This window comes from Astatotilapia calliptera, chromosome 14, assembly GCF_964374335.1.
Source record: "Astatotilapia calliptera chromosome 14, fAstCal68.1, whole genome shotgun sequence".
Lineage (NCBI taxonomy): Eukaryota > Metazoa > Chordata > Actinopteri > Cichliformes > Cichlidae > Astatotilapia > Astatotilapia calliptera.
In genome coordinates this window covers 20,280,556-20,303,530 of record NC_137435.1, presented here as the reverse complement: position 1 = coordinate 20,303,530, position 22,975 = coordinate 20,280,556, and the positions used below count along the sequence as shown (strand labels likewise).

Genomic DNA, 22,975 nt, shown 5'->3' with positions numbered 1-22,975 from the left:
CTTTTTCGCTGTGCACAGTGATGGTGTTCCATCAGTTTCCAGTTCATGGAAGGTTTGAGTCTTGGTGGTCACTGGGTTGTTCCTAAACATCATAAGCAATTTCCTCTTATTTAAGGGTGACAGTTTGGGTCTTCTTGTAGGCCTTGGTAAAGTGGTAACACACTGAATTACTTGTACTTGCATACAATTGTTTGACCTGATGATCTGGAATATGCAATTATTTTAGAAATGTCTCAAAGAGACCTTCCCAACTTGTATAAATCGAAAGTTCTCCCTCTTGGATCTTCACTGAGTTCCTTTGACATTCCCATTGTTTTGAGTTTTAGTCAGTCCAATGACTGTTGTCAAGAAAATCCTTTTTCTATGCTGGGAAAAAACAAACTGCCAGTCACAGTACACCATCATCACTAACAAGAAGTCAACAGGTGTTGCCCTCATCAAGTTAAAAAACACTGCAGAACCTTCAGTATCCCTTATTAAAATATTCAAATTACCGTATTTATAATTTTGAGCCTGTGTGGATTAGACAAACTGCAAAATAAATTCAAACATGTACACTCATTTCTTATTAGAAATAAAAAACAGTTACAAAAATCATTAAAATTCCAAAATAACCATGACATTTATTTCCACAGTTACTAAAACTATCCCAAGTCATCACCTGACAAAAATGAATAACATTAATTGATTATTTGAGTCTTTCATACAATAATTAATATCTGCTATTAGGGTTATGGTTAAAGTCAAAGAGCAAACAGACCTGTTAGTTGGGATTACTCACCGACCAATGATGAAATGAGGCAGAGCTATGATGAAGGTGCCGATGGACATCAATACACAGCCCACTGCAATGATCTTTGGCCTGTGGAGTTTGGCTCCAAAGTAACTGACAAAAGCTATCACCAGTAAGTTGCCTGGAAAGTTTGAGCAAGAAATATCATTGATTTAGAGCAGAAAGCACAGACATGGGGGAAAAACCACATCATTGCCTCCATGCACTAGCTTGGGATTGTTTTTTTATGGGGTTTTTGATAGTGTTTGGTTCATATGTGGCTCTGCGTGCTGAGAATAAAATTAGCAAGGTCTTTTTTTTAACTTGCTTTCTGTACCTGTACAGATACAAATCATAAAGGAAAAGGCCGAGGCGATTATTTTCCATGCAGTAAAAGTAAAATATTTATCCTATACTATAGAGTCAGTAGATGTTATAATAGCATGCGTGACATTTAAATGAGTCAGAGTAAGGTGATGCATTAATTTTTCATGTGGAAATCCTGGTTGCTCAAGTGGCGTGAGATCTTACTTTGAGAGAAGAATTTACAGCACGCAGTAGCAAACATGACAGAAAAATTAAACAAGGCTCCCTGCTGCCACCTTTTTTTAGCGCATTCTGCCCACGATCAGTGACATGGAAACTCCATTTTAAATGGGGTGGTGTAGTGGTGAAGAAATCTCATCTTACATAGTATCCTACAATACTTATCACTTTTTGCAGTAGTGCCTTCTAAAGAAAATAACCACATGCCTCTCATAGCGCAGTCCTTATTATACTCGTAGATTCATCAATGGATTATGGGTATCTAAGTTTTATCTAGTAACAGATTTGTTTTCCCAAAACCTGTTAAAAGTGAGAGACAGAGGGATACAGAGGTGAGCTTGAAGCTAAACAAGTTTATAGAGGAATATATCAGCGCTGCCGGCTGCTCAACGCATGAAGATGACAAACTAAGAATGGTTCATGTAGCATAGTATGTGTATGTACGTATAGTCAGTCACCTGAGCTCATCTTGCAGGCATGATCTCTCTGAAGATCAGCATCTATTACTATCACTCTCTGCTTCTCTTTTTTATTATTCTTTATTTCCTCCCCGACCCCCTCACACACCCCCTCTGTTGTCCTCTCTTGTTCCTTGCACTGTCCTTTTTCCCTTTTCTTTCCTCTTCACAGTGCCCTGCTCTGCCTCTATGTTACCCTGGCAACAGTCCTATAGAAAAAGCCTGTTGCCTAGGCCACATGAGACCAGCAGCTTTCACAGGAGATGGAGAGAATCAGGATACTCCGTATCGACTCCACCCAAGGTGCCATCACCATCTTCTCCTCCGGCAGACTACCAGGGTTCACACACATGTGCGACCCGCAATGCTGCAGATCATAGATGCTAATTATTCTTCATTACTATTGTCTCCCACTGTAACACAATGACTTTTATCTTCTGTAGCCTGTTTCTATAGCATGTTTCTTTGGGACTGAGTCTGCACTGCAAGCCATGTATAATTTATAACCTACAAGAGGCTTCAGATGAATGGATTAGACTTATATAACTGCCCCAGAAATTGGTAAGTGGACCATTGGAGAACAACCTGATAACAGTATATACAGTGGTCATTGTATGCATGCTGTAACACTACTCGGACTGAATTTTGACTGAAAAATTTATTACAGATGATCCTATTATTACCATATGATTAAAATACAAAGAACTCATTTTTTTCTAACATCATATTTTCACATCCACACATTTCTTGCTCTTGAGGCTTGAAAGGGTGTTTACAACTTCTCAATAAATGTATTATGACCTCTTCAGCACACATTCTGATTTGTAAAATTCATTGAGTTTCTCTTTAAAAAGAGCGCCGTAAATGATCACTTCTGTTTTGGGAGTTCCTAAATGATGAGCCTGTGTGCTGATATACTGTTTCAAAGTACATCTGTGACTTTTCCTAGTAGTAACTCTGAGCTTGTAAAACAAGTCAAGCTGAAATTCAAATGGAAGAAATGTGATTTAAGTGACTGAACTTTGTCTTCCTCTCACCCCTGACTAGTCATGTTAGATAGCTACCCCTCCCTGAGCCTTCCAGAAGTTTCTTCCAGTAAAAAGGGAGGGAGCCCCCAGCAGCATAAGCCTATTACAGTGTAACTAAGGAAAGATTCAGGGTCCAGCCCTATCTATATCCTTTAACAAAAAGGAAAGTTTTGATCCTACTCTGGGAGAAATATGAGCTATCTTTCTAGTCCCTGCCAGTACTCTGATGTGACCTGACTCTCATGTCTTGTTAAATAGCATTTAGGAAATCAATTGAATGCATATGATTTATGTTGGAGTTCCATCCCAGCTGATTTTATATTGTGTGAAGGGTCAGTGTTTTTGTAGCCCATTAACAAGTGCACTAAACAAATATTGCATAACAACATCTTTCAAATTTTAGAATGTGGCTTTCCATAGCTTAAAAACAGCTAGGACCTCAGCTTATGTCCTTGCTCAACATTATGACTCATCATCTACGCACACAGACACACAAACACGCAAACACACCCCTCTGTCCTCTTCTGGGAACTCTGATGAATCTTTTATCTGAAGCTTGAATATCTTGATGACCCATTCATATTTTCGCCCCAAAGACAGAACGGGAGAAGCGAGGGGAGCCCATGACACAGAGGCTACAAATAGAACAACAAAATAACAGCAGTCACAGGCAGGCCTACTCACCTATCTCGAAGCTCCCGTCAATGACACCTATTAGGTAACTAGGGATGTCAAAGCGCCTCTCGAGCTGGGTTATTGTGCTCTTCATGTAGCTCCCCGACAGAGCCTTTGCGAAGTAGGCAAAGGACAATGCCACCAGAAACATCTAAAAAACAGAAACACACACACAAACGCATTGATATGCATGAAACTCCAACAGGAGAAAACACACTGTTTTAACATAATCATCCTCCATAATATACTTGATTATGTAATGCTTCTGTTTGTGTCTACCCACAAAAGACGGAAATGAAATGCTTATGTCACCACTGTGGCTTCTACAATGCACGGACGCGCCACATTCAACTTCGTCAACTCATCCAAAAATCACTAATAATTAACATTTGCCAGCGTCACAAGAATAACAAGGATTTTGATGAGGGAAGGGGATAGAGCGCGAAGCAATGAAGTGCAAATAAGATTCTATGAACTGTGAACAACAGCGAGATGAAACAAACCTTTGAGTGTTGACAGATGAATGGACAACTTTGTTATACAGTACGTGACATGTTTCACTTGCTGTTATAAAAATACTAAATTCAATTAAATTCAACATATTTTTTAATTCAGTTTGTATAGTAGCAGTTTACAAGGTAAAGACTGTGCAACACTAAAGGGAGAACATGACCTGTAACTTACTGTAAATCCCTTATAAGAAAGCCCTGTGCAATCGTGGGGAGAAAAAACTCCCTTTTAACAGGAAGAACCAGGCGCAGGGAGTCACCACTGAGGTCAGCACTTGTTATAGACTTATCTCTAGTGCTGCAGCAAGCACTTCCAAAAACAAGTCCAGAGTAGTTATGTGCTAAGTAGAGCCAGCTCCAATCTCCAAGAAAAAAGAAAGGGGGGGGGGGCCCATGACGTCTATGAAAAAATTGAATCATTTAGGCATCATTGAATTAAGTCGAAACCAACACTTTAACAGGCTGCTCTGTAGCATTCTGGAGTGGTAGATTGCACTCAGACAAAGAGACACAGTCAGTAAAGTTTGTAAAAACATCCCTGTGTCATGGCCCTAGGGTTTTGTGTTGTTTTGGAGTGCCTGATTCCTAGTTAAACTGTTTGTAGCTCCGTTTCTCTTTTATTGTTCTTCTAGTGTTTGGAGTTTTGATTTTCTGCCTGTTGATGTTTTTTTTTATTTCTGTTTTAGTTTCTTTATTATTCTACTATTGAGCTTTGTTTCTTGTGATGTTATTGAGTCTGATTCTCTTTATTGTTATCTGACCAGTTAACCTTTGTGGTTTTATGTTTGGATTGCTGTTAAATTTTATTGTTGTTCAATGTTACTTTAGGGGTTTGCATTTGTGTCTGTGTGTGAGTGAGTGTTTTTTTTGGTCTTTATTAATAGACTCCTCTGTTTCCTTGTTTTCCTTTCCCTCCATTATGTCAGTGCCTGTCTTTTCTCCCCCCTGAATTAGTTAATTCACGTTTACCACTTGATTTCTCATTTTTCAGCATCTTCATGTCGCTTATTTTACATTTTCTGTTTTTTTGATAGTCACTTTTCTCTCTTGCTTTAGTTTTTGGTTCGGTTTGCACCTTTAGCTCCTTCGCTAACCTGTCTCTAATCTCTAGTCAGCCCTCTGCCTGTCTATCCCATACTTGTCCCAATTCAGGGGATGCATCCTTCGATAACTGTGAAGGCTGGAAGTCACATTGTGAAATTAGCTGGTCTAGCCTATAGGACACACTCCTTGGTGTAATTAGGCACTATAAAAATAATTTAATTAATATATCAATCAATCAATAAATTAATTAATTTGGTGCTATATAAATAAAACTATATAACTAAAAATGAATTGGCTTGTGCAGTTTGTTGAGTTACACCGTAGTCACACCATCAAATGAATCCCAGCTGTAACGTTATAACAGTGCCTCACTATCACTGAAATTTGCATGCATTCACACAAACACCTTATGAGAACCCATCGATTTGTTAGAAGATGTAATTACAGTAATCGGTGTACATTTATAACAATACCCTTAGAACCTTAAAGCTCAAAAAACGACTGACTATACCTTTAAAGTGTTAAAGAAATAAGAGAAGAGAAAATCACCACATCAACCCCACATCAATTTCACTTAAAGACCAAATCTTAAATTCTGCAGTACTAAAACTGTTGCACTGTGGCTGCAGGTGTAATGAAGGAAATCAGAATCTCAAACTTATTTCTTTCATCCTAAAATGTGATTTGAATTGATTCTTTCACCATGACGTCAAAAAATACAAAATGACCCTTAAAAGAAAGATTGAGGAAATCGAAGGAGTGTTGTGTTTGAGCAGCAGGGAAATCCCCTCTTCAATACCTGGCCAAAATTCTACAACAAAAGCCAGGAGGGGAGCATCTGCAACATACAGCTTTAGATTGGTGACAATTCATGAAGGATGGGAAACTATAAGTTCAATACAATATCTGCTCAATATTAATGGTAATAATGTTCATACAAAGGAGGAACACTGTGGTAATGTGTGAGCCGGTAAACCACAGCGCAGGAAAATGTTAATACATTTTGGCTTTCTATAAGTGGAGGTAAATAATTCATTAAACAGATGAACAAATCAGAGATTCTGAATATATTAACTGATAAGTGGTGCTGGTAGAGCTGCTATATGAAGAACCTTCAACCTGAGATTGTACTGTTTCTGAATATCAGCAAGGTGTCAGTTGCTGTGTCGCTTCCTGAAGATCATCATAACTGCCCGTGTATTATACTGCTCACACTTGACACATGATATTTTCTTGTGATCCTCTAAAGACCTCAAGCGATTTCAATTAAAAAAGAAAAACATTCAAAATCAAACTGCACGTCCTCTGCCTTATGCATTATAATAGCTGGATGTTTCAGGATATATAGTGGAATATTTGAACTCTGGGATTTAGTGTTTTATGGGCTGATTACATAATTAACCATCATTATAAAAAAAAACATTTGTTAAGAGAACACAAAATAAACTTCATACTTGAAATGTCTTTTACTCTTTTTCTAGTGACTTTGTGATGTAGTCTCCTGTACATTTAATGAAGGAATGGATAACGTAGAGCTGTTCCAGTCACTAGATGTGTTTTAAAAGATTCACATGAAATGGATGATGGAGTTTAATCTATAGGTAAATGTTTCTCCCTGCACATCCATGGGAGCAAATCCCCCTATGGTATTTATTCTCTGTCTCCTGTAATCTCATTTCTAATTAAGCGCAAAGAGATGTAATGTGCACTGTGCACACGACTTATTTCCCTCCTCTCTACAGTGTTTGCACTCGATGTACTGTAAACAAAGCTACTAATTATCCTGCCTGTGAGGTTCCCGATTTTAATGATTTATTATTGTCTTTTGAGGCAGTAGGTATAATATTGTGTCTAAAAGAAACATAATTATCTGTCATAAAACAATGGCAAAAAGAGCTCAAATCATTTTTGCTTTAATTCTCCTTGATCGTTTCTTTCACAGAAACCGGCACACAAACCTTGTGTTTACAACCTTCATTTTGTGCTTTATGAGCCATTTCACTAGCTGGGCCCACGTCCTCATTTTAGGTTTGACAGCGTTTTAGTAAGTAAAGGTGAATGCTTGGACATGAATTGAGCTGCGGTTTGAGGAAGGCCTCAGAGGGGACTGGTGACGGCTCCCGGGCCGGGCAGATCCCCATGTACTAAATAGAAATAAAGAAGTTAAAGAATTGAGAATAAGGTGGGAGGGAGGGTGGGGCACGTAAACTAGAATGATCAGCTTGCAGTACTGTGGGAACCTGACAACCGGAAGGAGCGTGTGGTCCCGCTCCTGAAATTCCAATACATAATCTCCAATTAAGGTGGACCTGCTGTCCTGTTCCATAACCCAAGTGTGCCTGAGCATCAGGGCCCAAACTCCAGCAATTACAGGTCCTGACACAGCAAAGCAGCCCCAGACCATCACAGAACCACAATGTTTGACTTTTGGTATGATGTTCTTTTTTGGAATGTTGTGTAAGTTTTATGCCAGATGTTAAGGGATGTAACACTCCCAAATAATTCTCATGTCAGTGCACGTTATATTTTTCCAAAAGTCCTGGGTATCATCAAGATGTTTGTCTTTTTTTGGCGAATGTGATACGAGCCTTTGTGTTCCTTTTAGTCAGCAGTGGTTTTCTCCTTGAACTCTCCCATAGATGCCATTTTTGCCCAGTCTCTTTCTTATTGTTGGATCGGGAACTTTAACCGAGGTAAGTGTGGCCTGTAGTTTTTTTTTTAGGTTGGGGTCTTTTGTGATCTCCTGTATGAATTGTCATTTTACTCTTGGAGTAATTTTAGTAGGCTCGCTACTCCTGAGAAGTTTTCTCCATTTGTGGATAATGGCTGTCACTGTGCTTCACTTGAGTCCCAAAACAGTTCTCTGGGCAAACTTGTCTTGTTAATGCCAGAGGTCAGGAGAGAATGACCGGACTCCTTTGAGCAGAAATAGAGGCAACGCTAATTCAAATAACCATTTCTTACAACCAAGTTATACATAAGAGCATCTCTGACCACACAGCAGCAGAAGATAACACCAGTTGCCACTCCTATTCAATAAGAGCAGAAAACTAAGCCTACAATTCACACAGAGTCACTAAAACTGAACGGCAAGAGATTGGAAAATCTTTGCTTGAGTCTGATGAGTCTCCATTTCTACTGTGACATTCAATTGATAGGGTCATAATTTGGTGCAAACAACAAGAAAGAATGGATCCATTCTGCCTCGTATCAATAGCTGACACTGTAGTGATGGATTAATGGGGTTGGGGACATTTTCTTGACACACTTCTGGCCTGGTAGTGTCAACTAAGCATTGTTTAAATGCCACAGCCTACCTGACTATTGCTCCTGACCATTTCCATCCCTTCATGGCTCCAGTGTATCACAGTGCAGGATAGCGCACCCAGTCACAAGCTCAAATCATCTGGTTTCTTAAATGTGACAATGAGTGCTCTGTGCTCAAATGGCCTCCACAGTCACCAGATCACAGAGCACCTTTGGCATGTGGCAGAATCTGCATCATGGATGTGCAGCTGACAAACCAACTGTGTGATGTTATTATGTTAAAGTGGGCTAAAATCTCAGAGGAGAATCAAGGTTTTTAGTTTCTTGGTGAATCTATGCCACAAAGAATTAAAGCTGTTCTGAAGGCAAAAGCGGGTCCAATCAAGTACTAGCAATTTACACAATCAAGTGGCCAGTGAGTATAAATATGTAAATCTAAAATTACATCTGAAGAAATGTTTGTTGATATGTTTATTTATGCACCACAGTACTCTGACGACTCACGGAGACACACAGGGGACGCCTTAACAATCCTGGCATAACATCATAAGGTTAAGGGCTAATCCTAGTTATTTAATTGTGTTAATCAGTGCCGGTTTCTAATGCCCTTAATAAGCTAGCAGAGTTAAGAAACTGCAGCTAGACGTCAGTAATGCTAATAGAGAACAATTATGCTATGATGCCTTAATGTTTTTAAGTTAATATTGTATAATCAACTTTGTCATGATTTAATGAGGACTAGAAGAAGCCTTTGCATGCCACAGATGCCGCAGAGAATTGAAACGGGACAAACAAAATGCAAATATCTGTCACAAGAGTACTACCTAAAGTTGCTTGTGCACATAAAGAAAGTACGTTCTTGAAGTTGTTTAGCAGAAAAGTCCCACTTTACCAAATGAAAGTTTGGAACTTGCTGCCACATCTTAGTTCCTGTATGGACTTTTTGTCTGTTTAGAGGCCTAACTCGATCATGTGTGAAAAGACTTGTAATTGACTTTGTGATTGCTAGATGATTTAAATCCTGCAAACAGAGCTCGCAGACTCACTCTGAAAGCACCTAAATTATAATTTGATGAAGGGCTATTATGGATTTATTGCTTAGAGACAACACATTCATTTAATATCCTATATGTCCTTTTCTTGTGTACTTTGCTATTACTTGATGTTTTATAACAAATCTGATTTGAGGTCACAGATTGGCCTTTTTGACCATTTAGTAGTCGCTTTATTGGAAACAGTTGTTGTAAAACTACATCAACAAATTAGACAGATGGAAGTAACTCTGAGTATATTTAACATGATATGTTAAGATAATAATGAGTTTAAGACTGTGACTAATAATATGTCTTATGTCAGCACCTATCCTTAGAAGCAGGATAGACTGAGGGACCCCATCAATGTGAGGTGAGATCATGCCGGCCAGTGCTAGCTGTAGAACATTAACACCAGTAGGTCATGACATGACATTTAATGGTGGGGATGAAGCAAGCATGCATACACATTTTTTTCCCACCAAGTGAAGGCTCCTTGCCACCAATCAGCAGTGACACTTAGAGGGAATTAAGCCTCTGTGTCACACATGACTGTTTCTCATCTAAGTCGCATTTAAATCAGTTGGAGTCAGTGCACTGTGTCTATGTTAGTTCAAGCTCACACCAAATATCACTTTTATTGAGACACAAGTTGACTTTACTGCAGTCATAAAGTTCTTCATTTATGTTCAGTAACAGCAAAAATCAAAGTGTTTGTATTTTGGTGAGTGGCAAAATCTCCTGGAGATGTATTTATAAAAAGTAGTCTCTATGCACCTCTGCATTTTTCCAGGTAACTCATGGGTTTACCCATTCTCTTTAATGTGGTACCAGCGTAGAGCTCATTGAAGTTGAGCCAGATGTCTGATGCATGTCAACTCTTAGCATAATTCATATTTTTTTGAATTATTTGGTACAGTTATTCAGCATGCTTTTCAGAATTAAAGTAGGATTGTAAAAGAAATGTTCTTAAATGAAATTGATCAGCAAGTTAAACTGCATTGTTACACAACCAGTAAATTATGTAATGTGTGAAAACACCCAATGACACAACATCTCTCTAAAAGAAGTAGCCAAAGAACCGTAATACACCTCATTCTGTTACAGATAATACTGACAATGAAGGTAATTGCTTGTATAATAAAAAGTACAATAGGCACTCAAAAGACCTAGTCATCAGGAACTGATTATTCCTTCGTGAGTAAGACATCCTAACAATTTAACAAAAGTATAAACGTGGTAACGGACTACTTTTCTTTCTGAATAACATCCTGCTTGCTTTGGGATTTTTCAACAATGGCAAGCATTGTGACCTCCAAACCAGTGTTCCACCAAGTGGCAAATAAGCAGTGGCCTCGACATGATTAGAAATCACTAAAAAGACACATTAAGTCTGTGTGAAAGTTGAAGCAAAAGCTTCCTCGTGACCTGTGACCTGCTTTTGTTCTTGGCTCATTTGATATCATCCACCTAATACGCTTAAACTAACAAAGGCGTCTGACACACACACAGAAAGAGGTTTTAGGATTTTTTTGTTCTAATCTAACAGTGAGATCCAAAAGAATAAAATAGTTAACTATACATGATTAGAAAGTAAGAATGATTTAGAAGTAACAAAAAACTGAGGCGTTATGACACCAAAGTTTGAGACTCCGGTGGATTTAACAAAAAGCAGAGAATAACACTGAGCACCTGATCGGAGTTGAAACGGGCTGTGCCATGTCCCACCCTGCCGGTCAGGGAACCAAACAATTCTGAGAAGAAGTAAGTCTGTCCTGCCACTGCAGTCTGTATTATGATAAGCTGCTTGAACACCATTGTCTCACATCACTTTCAAGTGGGGAAAAAGAAACAACGCTGTCTGATCTAATTTAAGGTTTTATAACTTTCATGTTGTTGGCAGAGACATGCTTTGAGCAAATTGGAAGTTTTTCTTATGTTATATAAACGCTTAAGTCAGGAGAAGGGAAAGACTGAGATGGAAAGCCTGAGGTGGTCATTATGCGACAATATGAGATTTGCATCTTGCTCTGTGCTATTTTTGTTAATTTCACCTCAACAAAATTTGAATAACCATTATTACATTTTTACTGTAGCAACAACAAGACACGGGAGGGAGATTACTGTAAAAACAAAAAATCATTTAAAAAATCACTACCCTGAGAATGCTTGATTTGAGCGTCTTTATCCTTGGATGACTTTTACTGCTCAACAACAACAAAAAATCAGGAGTGTTTAGTGTTTGTAGACAATATTGTTAAGATGAATAATTGCTATTAGGTGGCTGATTTTACATGTTTTGTGAGGAAAAGAAAGAAGAAAGCACTGCAAAGATTGGAAAATTGTTTTGTGGTTACAAGGTGTTGTTCTGTGCTTTGAGATGATGAAACTCCTCAACAAGTGAAATCCAAGAGACGAAAAGTTTCAAACTAATACAGACAGAGATTATGGCCATGAACAGATCAACGGTGAAACTGCAGGGACAGCATATTCAGTAGAAGACAGAGATGATTCATTCATTCCCTCTGACAATTGGTTGTGCTCTTTTATTAAGAAAGAAAGGTCAAAATTTATTAAATACAGTATTCGTCATGCACACATGGAGTACGGTGTATAAGTCTTGAGCCCCAGTTCCTTTTCTTACATTTTGCTTCCAAGGACCCAGAGTTTTAGTATTCTTAAAGCTCTTGAGCATTAATCCTCCAGGCTTCCTGAAGGTCTTTCAAAGTTTTTCTTTGGACATTGTTGCTTTGTTTTACTCATTTTCAGTCCAGTCCTTGTACCTGACCATTTTCAGAGGAATGTTTTTTCTCTTTTGTTCATTAAGCCACTTAACACTGACCCGTGAATCATTCAAGTATAAAAAAGGAACCTAATGCAAAACATGAACCCGTGTTGTGTTTCTATTACATAGCTTAGCAAAGAGCTAATTTTGAATCTAGTAGAAGGCAATGGCAAAAACACATAATTTGTTCTTCTTTCGTTAGCTGAAGGTATACAAAGCTAAGTTTTGCTTTTTTTTTTTTTGCATTAACAAGGTGATTCCCAAAGGGCAGTTAGCTGAAAATGTATTCATGTGTCTGCCTGGTGCGCAGTGTGTCATTAAGAAAACTGGACAAGTGGCAGGCCTAAAACTCAAAGACTTGACACAGAACCTGAAAAGTTTCATTGAAGTTTCATCAGAAATGCTGAGATGAGGTTACACAAGAACAGGAACCAGGTTTTCTGGAGTAATAAATCCAAATTTGAAACTTTTGGTTCAAATTATTGTCAGAATACGCAGATGAGATCAGGGGAGAGAAAGGCTAGCTATAAAACACGGTGGAAGCTCTGTCATGGTTGCAACTGCATTTCAGTCAGTAGTGCTGGGGATCTTGTCAAAATTATGAACGCATAAAAGTACCATCAGATTTGGATCCACCATAAAATAACATCTGGAAAGTGTCTGATTTACCAAGGCTTTGTTTTTAAGCATGCCAAGGACCCCAAACACACTGCCAGTGCAATAAAAGCACACCTGGAGAGAAAAGCACTCAGTGGAACACTATCAGTCATGGATTGGTCTCCCAAGAACCCAGACCTTAATATTATTGAATCAGTGTGTGATCATCTCGACAGAGAATGGAATAAAAGGCAGGCAACATCCAAAGAAGAGCTTTGAATGGCCTTTTGTCTCATATACTCTGTTTCCATATTTAAAAAATGAAAGGGTACGTGCTGTACTGCACATCATTCTTGCAGGAAGAGGCTTGCTGGATTATTGGACTGCTCTAATTTAGTTATTTAGTTATTTCTGGTCTCCACACACAGACATGTCTGAAAGCGTACACAGAGAGAGCATGTGACTCCACAGCAGACACACTTACACACTCACTACATCTACAAAGAGGACATGGCAGTTTGTGTGTACCCTCAGACTGGTGCAGGGAGAGGTGCGAGGCTGTCTGGCTGCACAATCACTGCCTCCGTTCTCCTGTGTGTGTCCTTCCTCAGTTCTCTCCTCCATCCTCCACAAATGTATTTCTTCTTAGCAGAGGTCTCCCACGTATTGCAATTTCTTGGCACTGAGGCATGCAACCCTGCAAATGGATAATTCAAGCATGTGACCCACTTCTTATCCTCAGCACACAAAAAAACAGAAACATGTCTTTGGCGGCTGGCAGAGAGGAAACTAACTCATAATCCTAGAAACATAACAAAACATTAAAGACAAACAGGTTTCTGAATTTTGCTTTAGTAAGCTTAAAACTGAAATACCAAATAAAAGGTGATGACTTCTGGATTCTCAGAAGAAAAAAATACAGTTAGCTATATTAAACCACAATATGTTTTTATCTTTAAACGAAACATTCAAACATATCAAACTACACACCCTGCTGTATTATATGGGTAGTAACAGACCACAAGACAGAATACAATGAAGCATAAACTCAGCTATGAGGCATGTTAAGACTGTAATCTTATGTCTAAGAACTTCAGTGCACTGAAATGATATCATATCAGAGGTAATTTGATTTCCTAGAAGATAAACAGTTGCTTCTGGGGGCCAAAAATGCATTCTGTCGGTGTGGGAAGGTTTTCTATAAACTTGGAGAAAATGCGTCTGAAATAAGCTGAAAGAACAATGATGACTAATGATAGATGATGATAACCGCCACGTGCCCGCCACTAAACTGCTGATCTAGGTTTACTCCGGCTTGCCTCTACTGTCAGTAACCTGCCCATCAAGTGGCCACACTGTGGCCTGAGGAAAGTAAGTATTTGCCTTAATTTATCCACTGAGACTTTAAAGTACTTATACTAGATGATAGATGATATTAGAGCTTGACCAATGTTGGATTTATAAAACTGATGCTGATATTTGGTTTAAAAAATCCAATATTCTCTGTATTTACTCACTTACGTGTTGCCTAACTGCATTCGCATCTGCTGAAGGTATGTATTTAAACAGGGAAATTGCAGAGTTCTGTAGAGGACACACTATGCTGTGTCAACACAAGTAACACGGTTGAAGGGCGTTTGCCTCGTCCATTCTTCACTTTAAAAATTTCATTTCTAAACACCAATACAAATAGCCAATACTGGTGAATAAAGTGGTCAGGCTCTAACTGTTATTTATTAAAGTAGTTAGTTGTTATTTTGTATTTAATGCCACATAATCCAAAAGTTCAGAACTTAAAAGAAAAAAATAAAACGTCCCTGAGATCTCCTTTTAGATACATCAGAGCAGAGTCAACATGCTGCTGTTGAATACTTCACAGTACAATCCACACACTTAACCTCATCATTTTTAACAAGCATAGTAAAATACACACAGTACATGTACCGTTATCGCCAGTCTTGTTAGGGATTTTCCATAACAAACCTATCCAGGCACTGCTGGAGCGCCAGGTCATTGCGTGTAGTGTCGCGCAGAATAGAACTACACTGATATGAGCATCATCTGTGTGAGTAAAACCAAAAAACAGAATCGGTTTCCCATAATATACTCATGCTTGTGCTAACCATTCGGGTGTTTTATAGCTCTATGCAAAGATTTTTATGTCCCAGTTTTTACAATAAATCTAAAGACAGAGCCCTCTTTGTCTAAATCTGTTTTTTTCTTTTTATTTGTCTCATTTGTCTCACTGACGACAAATCAACACTTTGTGAAAACAGCTGATTCACTGTAAAAGCCCCACAGTGGTGGTGTTTTTTTCTTAATAAGTCTATAACTTTTGACAGCAGCATTTTATAATGTTGTTCATTCTTGTACATTTTTATATGAAGCTGTGAGTGTAAATCAGGAATGAAAGGTGTTTTTAGATTCTGGTGAATCAAAAAAGAGTTTTTTAAAAAGCTGTCGTCTGCAGGCAATGCCTTGCATGGCAAACTAGAATACTATGGTTGTTCTTCGTGAGTATACTGAAAACAAAAAGGCAATTCTAAAGGTGGAGAAATAAAATAACGGATGCTGTGTTTATCCTTTCCTTTTAAATCTCTTTCACTGGTCCCTCTCTGACCCTTTTCTCTGCCCGTGTATGAATTCTTTATCTCTAGCTCCTCGCATTTGTCTTGCTTATTTCACGTTTTGCCTTCTCCTCCCTCCTCAGTCCATTTCAGCAGTCATGTGAAACAGTGAATGTAATTGCTCCAGGGAAGCGAGCTGACGATCGCTTTGCAGAAAATAACACAAACTCATTGCTCTTAGCATTTATGTCAGTGACACTGCTGTTATTACTATTACATGTAACACATTTACATTTCTCTCTGATTGGCTCTTTTATTTAGAACAGACTAAAATGAGCTGGCTTATTGCAACAGGTCTGACCTACTTTCAAGGAATTTGACCAACAGTAGATGACTGAGTTCATAAAACAGCGTCCCAAAAAAGATATACGTTAGTCAGCTGTAAGTACTCAGCTAAATAGCATTTAATCTGGCTTTATTGTGCCATATTTCATTAAATTACCTAAACAGAATCACTGCTGAAGGAGGATGACTTCAGCTTCTGAATCTCTGGGTTAATAGGCTGGCTTGTAAGTCAGCATTGAAAGAAATGTTCAAATCACATACAAATATAATTCTGATACAAACAAACTGAGCTTCTAGTGAGCTTCCACTATCCACTAGACCACTGAGAGGACTTTTGCACTTCGCATACCTGTATCATTCCCGAATATACACCTGTCTACACAAACGTTTCTTTCTTTTTAAATAAAACAATATACCATGTACCATATACACCCGAAACAAGCTGTGACTGACTGAATGTGCTGCCCTCTCGCTCATCAAGCCTCATTCTTTATCTGTTCCTTATTAGCATGATAGACATATGTGTCCTCATCTTGTATTCTGCATGCAAAATCTCAGCGCAGAGCAGAAATCTAAACAGAAACGAACAACTCCTTCCAGTAATCAAAGGTGCAGCTTGAAGGCAGGCAACATCGTGGGAAATTAACAATAACAAATCTGATCATGCCTTTATGATGTCCATGTCACCAGCTGGATGAGAATTGCAGTAAAGTGCATAGATGAATCACCACACTTACGGCATTTTGCTGCCTATGTAAAAATAACACTTTGTACAGGTTAAACCGTGTACAGCTTAAGATTTCAGGTAATGAAAATATTAAATGTCTGGATTATTTGGATTTAGATGTTGTGTTGGTGTTAGGAAAAGTTTGGAAATGATGGTTAAATTTGGATTATATCTCCATCATATTTGCTATAGTTTGAACACAAATTAAAGCACCCACCAGTTACCCTGCACATCTGTTTCAACAATATCCTTATAACTGCTTAGGCAGTAAATCAGGAGGATCTACTCAAATTGAAAGCTTCTAGTACCTACAGGAGGGCTTAATGTCCCCAAGCGCTATTCCTGCAATTTACGAACGTCCTTTTTGAGACATTAGTTAAGGTGGCATTTTAAAGCATTTCATAACGCAAGCAGGTCAAACTTCATCAAAGGAACATCTTTTAGTGCATGAAAAACCTCTGGCAAGTTAAAACTCAGGATCCTGCTGTAAGGCTCCTTTGTCAGGATGCCATGCAGGTACTGCAGGTGCTTTGTGAGACACACACACACACACACACACACACATACACAATTCCCTGCACGTCTTATAGGTCACTACTGTTAACTAGTCCCGATCACTACAGGTTACATAAACTTCAATTTCTTTGATGAAACTCTAGGTTGATGTGTTTTAAAATGAATTGCTGGCATTTAGCGTGAGAATTTAATCGAATGCAGACATGTTAAAAGTCTGACTTGACTTAGCCCACAACAGCCTACAAAACAACAGCAACTGTTAAAAAACCCCAACTCACCTCAGTGTCCTGTGGAGCAGTGGTCGAGTTCCGACCGCGAGCTGCAGCCTGCAAAGTGAACAGCCTATCGGAAGCACTGGTAGACTCCCTTCAACCTGCTCCTGTCAAACTTCTCATGTGGACTGGTGATGAGCAGAAGCGCCGATTCTTACGGTGAATGCGCCGACACGAAGCCCACCTTCAGAGTTCATTTCCACCCACGGCAACTCTCGGGCACAGTGTTCCAAGTTACACAGGCGTTTTAGTCCCGTGACACAAGTCTTCACTGCGTGATGTGGGCTGTGTGTTAGTGAGATGCAGGGCGTAAGATGCGCTCAGAGAGGTCGCCCTACAACGGGTTTCCCCCCTTCCTCTTTTTCTTCGTCTTCGACTGACTGCAGACAGAGAGGCGTTGGTACGATGAGTCTACTCGGTGTCTTTCATAATATACTGCTCTCTCTCCTTCGCTTTCTCCTTTCTTTCATTCTGTCTCCTTTCCCCCTCTCTCCTCAGACAGTCTGTCCCCTCCTCCCTAATTTCTGCACAGTTCGGCGGAGCTTTATTGGAATCATGTAACCTACAGTGTCGTGCGTTTGTCAACAAGCTGTGAGCTGGTCATTCACCGGGTTCGTGTGAGAACATCACGCTTCTTCAATTTAAATATATGTTTTTCAAAGAATATTTGTCCTGAGCTTTGATTTGGTTTACAAAATTTGATAGTTGAGCCTCCGCTGTGTACATCCCCGCTCTTGGTCTCTGTGTAAGCCTTTTATAATGAACTGTATGTTTGTGTGCGCTCCTTTCATTAAAGTGACAGTATGTTTTTGCCGATTTGATCCTGTTACTCTGCAGCTGTGCACAAAGAACAAATGTACCCATTGTCACGCCAGTGCAGATTCATAAAAGTCCCGTTTGGTTCTTCTCAACTGCTGAAATCTCGACTCTGTTCAAATTTAGAACAGGCTAGTGAAAGGAGATATATATATATATATATATATATATGTATATATATATATATATATATATATATATATATATATATATATATATATATATATATATATATATATATATATATATATACATATATGAAGAAGCTACTGTTAAGCAAATTCTAATCAACCCAATACATCCACCTAGACACAAATATGAAATGCTGTCATCAAACTTTACTTTTTTCTTCTATTAGCAGAATAGTGTCCACATCATGTTGAGCCCAACAACGTGCCACTGCTGTCCCTGTGTGAAGTGTTTAGATCTTTATGCATGACAGCAGCATACACCTTAACCCCCTCGTCCTGGAGGACAGCTCAGTTTTACGTGGGTAAGTAGGAACAGGAGGTGACGGGTAGCAGATTTCCGTAGTGTTCGTGTAGCACCTGTCCTGCCAAGTTGTATCTGATTGCACTGGCGGTCACAACTGTCAGATGGTGCACATTACAAAAAGCATACAGACACGCTGGAGTGTCCTTGAATTTTCTCATTCAGTGTCTCATTCAATCTCTGTCTTCAGAACCTGCAGCTGTCTCATTAAAGTAGGTTAATGTACTGCAGACGAGGGCTCAACCTGTTGCATTAATACAATTGACTTGCAGGGTTTTGTGTGGCATCCTCATTCTCATTTAATCACTGATGCATAAAAATGAAGCCCTCACAGGTTAAAGAGTCACACTTGTATATTTTGATTGTTTAACACGACTTCTAAAAATGTTGGGATGCTGTGTAAAATGTAAATAACAACAGAATACAGAGATTTGCAGATTTCATAAACTCAACATATTATTTGTTTAAAGTGAGAAATGTTATGATTTTAACAAAAATACTTTGAATTTGATGACAGTAGCACTTCCCATAAAAGCTGGGACAGGGTTACTGAGTACTAACAACGGTCCGTAAACGTTTGGGAACTGAGGAGACCAGTTGGTTGAATTTTTGTGAGAGGATTGTTGTCCCAGTCTTCTCTACTTAATATTCCCGGATCTACTTTTTGGTCTTTTTCATTTCATGATGCAGGAAATGTTTTCAGTTGGGGAAAGGTCTCGACTGCAGGCAGATCAGCTCACATTCTTGATATAAGAGCAGTATCAACTTATGAAGTTTAAACATTTGCATTAAAATTAACTGATTAAAAAAGTTGCTGTTATCTAATGTACAGTAAGTAATCTATGGGCTTTACATATGCAGACACATGTTGCTAAGTTAGCTACGTAGAGCCTAAGAAATGTGTAATCAGCAGGTAACAAAAGTGTAGGAGTGTAAGTGTGTGCATGAGAGATGGAAATGGCTGTGACTGAAGTTAATTGCTTCAATTTCTGAGCAACACAGAAAAAAAGCATCCCTAAGCATGACTCAGAAACCACTGCAGTTTTGCTGCAGATTGTTATGAAGCATAATAAGAAATATCTGTAATCACTGAACTGCTTTCCTTCCTGGGTGTTAGGCTGCTTTTCTGTGCTGTTCCCTCTAGATCCGGGGGCGGGTCCTGTCCTAAATCTACATGAGTTTGCAATTTTAGCTGATCAGCTGATCAGGAATTTTATTCTAAAATGATACTGCTTCATTTTTTTGAGAAAACAGCCCCCAGTTGGCCTAAAGGGGTCTAAAGTACTTTGTGAAATAGTCAGAGATTTTCTTTTACACATCAGGTCATACACCCAAAACATGCTTAAATATCAGCAATCCCATTTTAACCACATAAAAATTGGGCTAATAGTGCAGAGATTTTAAAATCAAAAAATATATATACGTACCCATTATGTGGAATGAAACTTTTCAGAATCATAACAATTATATTTTTGGATCACATTTTTTAAGTTTGATTTTTTTGATGCAATTTATTGTATATATATTTTTGTATGTATATATTTGTATATATTTAATGCTTTTTTATTTATTCCTATCTTGATCTATGACAATGCAATTTATCCTTCACAATCCAACTTTCAAATGAATGTTAATGTAGAATGTACAATAAAAATCATTCCTTCTGGTTCTGTCCATGCTCTCATTTAATGGTGCTGTGATTGTAAGATAATACTCTAGTCCAGTGAGCACTGGCGCTACCTCATGCCCTCCTTCTGAAGATGCTATTCATAACCTGATTATTTCTGGTAATATTATCCCTCTCTTTCCTTTCAGGCCGTTTCTGATTACTTTAAAATGGAAGTTGTCCTTAGAAGGGTGCTCAATCCTTAATAATTCTGGCCAGTCTTAAAATTGTTCTTTCCAAGGTCCTAGACAAGCTATAGCAGAACAGTTGAAATAAAAGGTAAAAGAGAAATTTCAGTTGGGTATAAGGTTTGGGTCGGTTAATCGTTGGGCTTGCAAAGCATCTTGTTGGGAGATTTTTTATTCCTGTTTGCTTGTCGGCAGCCTTTGACATCACTGATCACAGTGACTAAAGTCAAAATCTTAAACTGTGGGCATTTACGATTTGTTTTAGTTTTTCTATCTTCAATGCTTCAATCAATCTGTTTGGACATTTTGAGTTATAAATCAACACAAACACATCTACAAAATGGATCTGGAGTTGCATTCTTAGGCATTTTCTTTTTATCCAGTGCTTAACAGATGTCTAAAATTAAGAGTGTTGGAAATGATCAAAATCATGTTTTATGTTTCTGTAATAATCCACCAATATGCACAAGCCTCTTAATCAAATTAATATTTTTACTGTTGAAACATAATACTTTTTGTTATAACAGATAAGGCAAAACTTAAGCTCTTTATTTAAAGAACTTTATGTTTTGATATTTTGTCTAAAGGACTTTTAAGAACTTAAGGGCTCATTTAAAAAAAATAAAAAAATGGCATCACTAGTAAGATTAAGGCCAGTTTCACGTGTTGTGTCCAGTAGGGTCCCCACGTTACTTAATTGTGCAAAGAAGAAAATATAATAACAGGTGTGCTAAACATTTTGCACACCTGTTAAGCTCAAAATTCAAGCTTTGTCCAAAATTTTCTTTTATGTTACATTTTCAACACTGACATTTAAAGGAAAGCACCTACAGCAATCCAGTTTTCTTTTTTTACTATCTAACGTTGTAATTTTACACAGTTCCCACAGTAACTGGAGTGAGGTTCCTTTATCGTCTCTGTGTCTTTACGAGAGCTTTATAATTACTTTGGAGGCTCTGTAAACTAAGGTGTTTTTGCATTTATCAGCTTGTGGTAAACACCCACTTATAATGAGAACCGAAAGGTCAAAATGCAGCAAAAGATTTCAGATTTAGTCCGTGTAGAAGTGATCATAGTGAGATAAATTAAAGATGACATAGGGAATGCGAACGGTCTGAACTGGCTTACTATGAACTAATGGTGGCGTGTGAGTGATGGTCCCTCCTTCTGATTCACTACACTTGATTCCTGGGCATAGTCATTATCCACAGGAGTCACAAAGTCGGATTTAAGAAGGTCAGGGATTATGGGAAGAAGGAACAAATGAAAGGGAATAAGTAGGGAAGAAGAGATTATGAGAGAGGACAGAATGACCAGAACTGACTGAGAGTGAAAAGGGGGGGGGGGGGGGGGGGGGGGGGGAGGAAGTGATGGGGAAAAGAGCAAGCGTCTCCCTGGAGAGTGTACATGTATTCCTTGCAGAATACAGAATGAAAACTGAGAGAAAAATGTAGGGCACTGGCTTGTGCATAAACCATCTGACTGAAACGTAGCACATCATAAAGATCAAGGGCAAAACTTGTCCTATATTTTCAGTTCACAGAGCAAATGGTAGAAAAGATGTGCCATGATATTTAATACACTCACCAGTAAATTCCAAAGGCTGACATAAAATCAATCTGACAAAGACCACCTCAAGAGAAAGGCAGCTTTAGTGAAAACAAGATTAATAAACACATTTCAGTCTGTACTAGAGAGGAGATGCAGCTGATTTATTTGACTGTCTACATCAGAATTAGTAAATACTAATAACTTTTAAAAAATTCCATTAATTTGACAAAAAGGTTTAGAATTATAGAATTATTCAGAGAGCTATATGTCTAAAGGACTTTTAAGAACGTAAGGACTGAGTTGGTACTCATTTAAAACAACAAAAACATGACATCACTAGTAAGATTAAACCCAGTTTCATGTGTTGTGAGCATCCAAGGTGTGTGCATCCAGTAGGGGGGCCCAGACTAGCCCCCATGCTACCCAAGCCTACCTCGAATATGAGCGAGAGTCATACAGTATAACTGAAGCCATACTGGCTCAGACGTTGACCACAGGGTAGTGAACAGGGTGAGTGACTCAGGATGGATCCTGGACTGACGTGTGCGATCTCTGTCCAGAACAGTGCAGAAGACATTTTGTTCCATATTGGCATGATGAAATCACACAGTTGGTGCAAACTTGCTGGCTGCACATCCACGATGTGAATCCTTTGTTCCACCATATCCCACAGTTGCTCTATTGGATTGAAATCTGGTGACCGTGGAGGACATTTCAATACAATGAACTGGTTGTCATGTTCAAGAGACCAGTTTGAAATGATTTGAGCTTTATGACATGATATCTTATACTGCTGGAAGCATCCATCCGAAGAGTAGTAGTAGTGGGTAGTCATAAAGGGATGGACATGGTCAGCAGCAATACACAGGTAGACTCTGGCACTAACGATGCTCAGTTGGTACTAAGGAGCCCAAAGCGTGCCAAGAAAACATTCTCTACACTATTGCACCAACACTAGCTTGAACCATCGATACAAGGCAGCTGTTCATGTAGTTTATGCAAATTCTGACTCTGTCATTCAAATATTTCAGCAGAAAGTGAGACTCAGGCACCATTTTCCCACTCATCTGTTGTCCAATTTCTTCATAGGTCTGTACAAATTGTAGCCTCAGTTTCCTGTTCT

General features: G+C 38.6%; 1 protein-coding gene across 1 annotated transcript in view; it reads right to left on the bottom strand.

The window, feature by feature from the left end:
* Window positions 1-17,285, bottom strand: part of LOC113035975 (solute carrier organic anion transporter family member 1C1-like) — a 35,762-nt gene extending 18,477 nt beyond the window's left edge. The window contains exons 1-4 of the mRNA XM_026191906.2: window positions 17,146-17,285; window positions 13,241-13,409; window positions 3,489-3,630; window positions 782-914 (exon numbers count right to left, since the gene is read on the bottom strand). Coding sequence (XP_026047691.1) covers window positions 782-914; window positions 3,489-3,630; window positions 13,241-13,336 — 371 coding nt within the window. The 5' untranslated portion in view covers window positions 13,337-13,409; window positions 17,146-17,285. The remainder of the gene's footprint in view (window positions 1-781; window positions 915-3,488; window positions 3,631-13,240; window positions 13,410-17,145) is intronic.
* Window positions 17,286-22,975: the final 5,690 nt, after the last annotated feature.